The sequence below is a fragment of the Chiloscyllium punctatum genome, chromosome 9 (assembly GCF_047496795.1).
Source record: "Chiloscyllium punctatum isolate Juve2018m chromosome 9, sChiPun1.3, whole genome shotgun sequence".
Taxonomy (NCBI): domain Eukaryota; kingdom Metazoa; phylum Chordata; class Chondrichthyes; order Orectolobiformes; family Hemiscylliidae; genus Chiloscyllium; species Chiloscyllium punctatum.
The window spans coordinates 50,607,191-50,611,595 of NC_092747.1; the positions used below are offsets into that span (position 1 = coordinate 50,607,191).

General features: G+C 39.0%; 1 protein-coding gene across 9 annotated transcripts in view; it reads right to left on the bottom strand.

The window, feature by feature from the left end:
* Positions 1 to 2,905: 2,905 nt before the first annotated feature.
* Positions 2,906 to 4,405, bottom strand: part of LOC140481390 (glutamate receptor 4) — a 324,446-nt gene continuing 322,946 nt past the window's right edge. For 3 of the 9 annotated variants that reach the window (XM_072577502.1, XM_072577497.1, XM_072577496.1), the window contains exons 15-16: positions 4,296 to 4,405; positions 2,906 to 4,015 (exon numbers count right to left, since the gene is read on the bottom strand). The exon at positions 4,296 to 4,405 is cut by the window's right edge and continues 98 nt beyond it. In XM_072577502.1, the coding sequence (XP_072433603.1) occupies positions 3,894 to 4,015; positions 4,296 to 4,405 (232 nt within the window). In that variant the 3' untranslated portion in view covers positions 2,906 to 3,893. Of the gene's footprint in view, positions 4,016 to 4,255 lie in introns of those variants that run through there. The other 6 variants (XM_072577499.1, XM_072577498.1, XM_072577501.1 and 3 more) reach the window with 4 other exon arrangements.

Below are 4,405 nucleotides of genomic sequence, written 5' to 3' on the forward strand. Positions count from 1 at the left end.
CCAACTGAGCTAACTAACCCACAACTTCCTACCTGCTGCAGTAATAAGGACTGAATCTTACTTTCTTTTGGCTAAGTACAAGTTGTGTTTTTTTGATGGTTTCTTGTAATGAGCCTCAGTTGGAATTCTCACAAAATCTTACTAAAGCACCTCATTAACTACCTACCCCATTTATGTGGTGTGCCTTGCATCTGATTCTATATCCGTATTACCATGTGCCATTCCCAGACCAACTCGTATGGTACCAGGTAAAAGATTAGCATCCCTTTCATCCATGACTTCTTGAAAAGCCTGTTGCGCACCAAGACGAGCATTGTCAGGCCCTAGCTGACCTACACAGCTTCTGATATGTACAACAGATATGGTAGCCAGTGGGAGACCAGTACGCTACTTTTTGTGGACAGATTCCTGGAGGTCCTACCAGATGGGACAGTGCTGACACGGGATCTCCTCCTCATCCAGGGATGAGCAGTGGAGGCCATGACACCAGTCTGGAAAAGGTTGCGACTTGGATTAGAATAATCTCAACTATATGTCGGCACTGTGGGAAGAAGGTCAATGTATTTCTCCAATACCCCAGTGGAAATACCACCATATTCCTTTGGATACCTCACATTCACTCATTCTCTGTTAGCATATGCCATTCCGTCAATGCTCATGCTCTGCCACTCACACTATTTCTTCCCTCACATACTGTCACCTACCCAACCTCTGATAGCACACTCTGTGCTGCCCGTTGACTCACTGGGGACTCTTCCCCACCTGCACCAAAAGTAGCAGCCCTACCACCCACTTTCCCCTCTCATTATACCCACACCTCTCTCACTGCAGAAGGAAAACGGTCCCCAACTGGGCAGAAGGAGTCAACATTGGTGGTGGGCTGCCTGATATTCAGCTCCTCAACTCTTATGCATCTGACCAGGCGTGGCTGACTGTGTCCAAGCCCCTGGGATGATATCAGAGGCTATCCTTGACTTACAGTGGAGAGATCCCTTAACTGAGGGTACCGTCCTTGCCTTGGCTGAGGCCTGCTGACAACCATGACAAGTTTCCTTCTTTTGCATCAGCAAGGCAGCAGGGTATTACAGATGTAATGAATTTGCTGGCTCTTGCTAAAGGGACAAAGCACATAAGGGCAAGACAAGGCAAGGCAATGCAGGGATGCTGTGAGCATTCAGGTAGGCTCAAAGCAGTGAGGGAGTACTATGGCAGTGAGTGAAGAGCCTAGAGATGCAGCCTGGTCCAATCCATGAGCTAGGTGCTTGGCACAGTGTCCCTACAGCACCATTATAATGATAGTTGCCATTGCAGTCTGAAATTGAAGTGCAGAAATGTCCTGTAAGTGGATTAGAGATATGCCACATTGATTCAAAGCAGCTGGGACATGTTGGATGTCAATGTCTGTGGATGTGGTGAACCCTGATCTTGGTGCCCAGTGTCAAACACTGAGGTCCTTTGGAGTAAGCCAGTGAGGTGAGAACGCCAGGAACCTCCTCTGATTTGCATGTCAAGAATTCCCATAATCTGGCTTGTTTGGTAAAATGGGAAACTGAATATTAATGAGTGAAGGTGAGCAGTTAATGAGATCTCATGCACTCTATAATTTCCCTTAATTGATAACTTGTTATTGGCTAGATAGGAAGGTCGGACTTAGAGTCATAGAGATGTACAGCATGGAAACAGACCTTTTGGTCCAATCCGTCCTAAGAACTTAGATAAGTACATGAAGCAAAAATGGCATTATGAATTTGTTTAGCAGGTGGATTGCTCTCCATTTGTTACGCTATTAGATCACAATTTCCAACTTCTATCATTCTATTCTTCGTCTCTGACCCCTAGTGTGATTCACTGTGCTGACTAACATCAAGCAAGGAAATCTGAACCAGTAATGCCTCTTTCAGTAAGTTTCGTGTTGTCCATGCCTTACCTTCTAGATTTGGTGATGCTAATATGTTCGACCATGCTCAGCTGCTATTCAGCAGCACATAGTTACTCTTGGTTGATCCCTCTCATTCTCACCAACAATACGCAAGTAGAATAAACAAAAAGCGGTTGAGCAGTATGCCATTATCTAAAACCATTTTATGATGGTAGAGATGAAATCAGCTTGAACACAATACGTCTGTGTGAATGTAACAAAATAATAAACTTTAAAATGTCTTCATCATTGCATCTAATGGAAAATAATTCAAATTTTATGAGTCAATATACAAACTAAAGTGAAAACTTACACAAAGTTGAGTGAACTAAGTGATTAAGAGAACTAAATAATAATTGCATGATAATACGGAAATAAATATTGCTTTAACAGTTTCCAAGATTTTGTTTTATCTTGCACTCATCAGCCTGAAATGCAAGAAAACCAATACAAAAAGCAAACAATCATTTATACAGCAAGAGAGCAGAGTGTGAACTAATTGGAGTCTGGTGTTGAGCTGCAGCAAGAATCATTAACTGTTTACAAATATTACAGAAAATAAATACTGCACAATGCAACATGAAAACTGCAAGAAATTATTTAACAGAGGCACACAAGAAGTGTGAAAATGTGGAAATAGTTTTACCTGGTAATGATTATTACTTTTTGAATACTTTATCATTGAATATGCAAGGACATCAGAAGGTCATCTAGCCCATTGTGTGATTGACTGATGCCTTACTTTTTGGAAGAGATATCCAATTAGGTCCACTTCCCTGCTCTGCCCAAGGTCTGAAATGGTCTCGTCTTCAAGTATTTATCCTATTCCTTTCTGAAAGTTGTACTGAGTTTACTTACTGGATATTGCAAATAATGTTAGTCTTAACCATGTATTCAAGTATGCGTAGTTCATGGAACTTTCAAATAATTAAGGCATAGTTTCATATAAAGTATCTATTAAATATGAATATTACCAACATTCTGATATTCAAATAAATATCAAGAATTATTCAGTTTATTCATTTTAGTGGGTACAAAAAAAGCACAATTTATTACACAGTACAATATTTTGTTTTGACTATACATTGTAGAATGAGATGAAAACTATCATTCTTCAAGTTAGACAGATGCAGACTGTGGTAGTTTGGATGATGCCATAATTGTAGTGAATGAAATGGAAACAGCAAACAAGAAGACAATTCATTTTCTTCATTACAAAAGTATTTTATACGTTAATAAGATGAGGCATTAATTTTTCTATATTGCAATGAAACGTCCCTAAATGGTTAAAAAAAACTATTTTCCACTACAGATTTTCTTTTCTCATGAACATACTTTCATTAAAAAGCAAGCATTTTACTTTGTTCCTTTTCAAAGAAAAAAAAAATCTTCCTTTTTTAAAGAAAAGATAACATGTGCAGTAAAATTCACAAATTTTACTTATTTTTCCTTTTGTGGTTCGGTAGTTTTGTTTTCCAGTATAGGTGGTTAACGCCCATTTACTCTATGAATATTCTGAAATTTAGACGCAGGCTAATATGTTCATTGACTGCTATTTTCATAATGTGTCTTAGGACAAAAGCCAAGAGTGATTTTTTTTTTCTAGCAATGGGTTCTTCACATCTGAATTTCTACTGGTAATGATTTCAATTCCTTATTGGCATGTATTTCTTCAGAAGTTCTTAGTTGCTTTGTTCCGTAATCTTGACAGAACATGTCTGATATCAAATCAGAACTGGGCTGTTTTAAACAGAGCTCATGCACACTTTTTCCTGATGGTGATCTGTTTCAAGCAAATTCTCCCCAACCCTGCTCTTTGTCTTCACATTTAGTGAGGATTCTTGTAATATTTTCACAGTCTGTGGTGCATTACTACTAGTCACCGAAACTGTTGTGTTTTGTTTTATAAGGCACTCAAATAGTATTTGGTTTTTATGGTAAATCCGATGCTACGATAGCCAATCCTGGATTCTGTCTAATGGTAGGAACAGTGTGCACGGCCTTTGAACAGTCTGGAGTCAATACACGGCCATTTTCTCCAACACTTCCAGTTATGGACAATCTGGCTTTGTTTCTCATGGCTTCTGAAAAGGTCAGCTGGATTGAAAGAAAAAAATACTGTTACTGTCTGAACTTATTTTGATTAAAAACAACAACAAAATACAATAAACACCAAAAAATCTTAGCTAAGAAATAAGCAGCCGAACACTGTATCATCCTCTTAAGTATTTCTTTTATGGCCATTGCTCAATATGTAAGCAAGCAGTACCACTAGACATCATACCACAACACTACATTACAAATGCACCACCCACTTTATTAGGCCCTAAATCCTACCCCTAAATTTTAACACTTTCGGTTCCATATACGTTGTAACCTTCTCTATATGTTGCTAAATTCTGGGTATTCTGCGAAGAAGTTGGATTAAAATTCTGTGTACTCTTTGCCACCTTCATTCTCTTCGCCTCTGCCCTGGACTTGTAACAG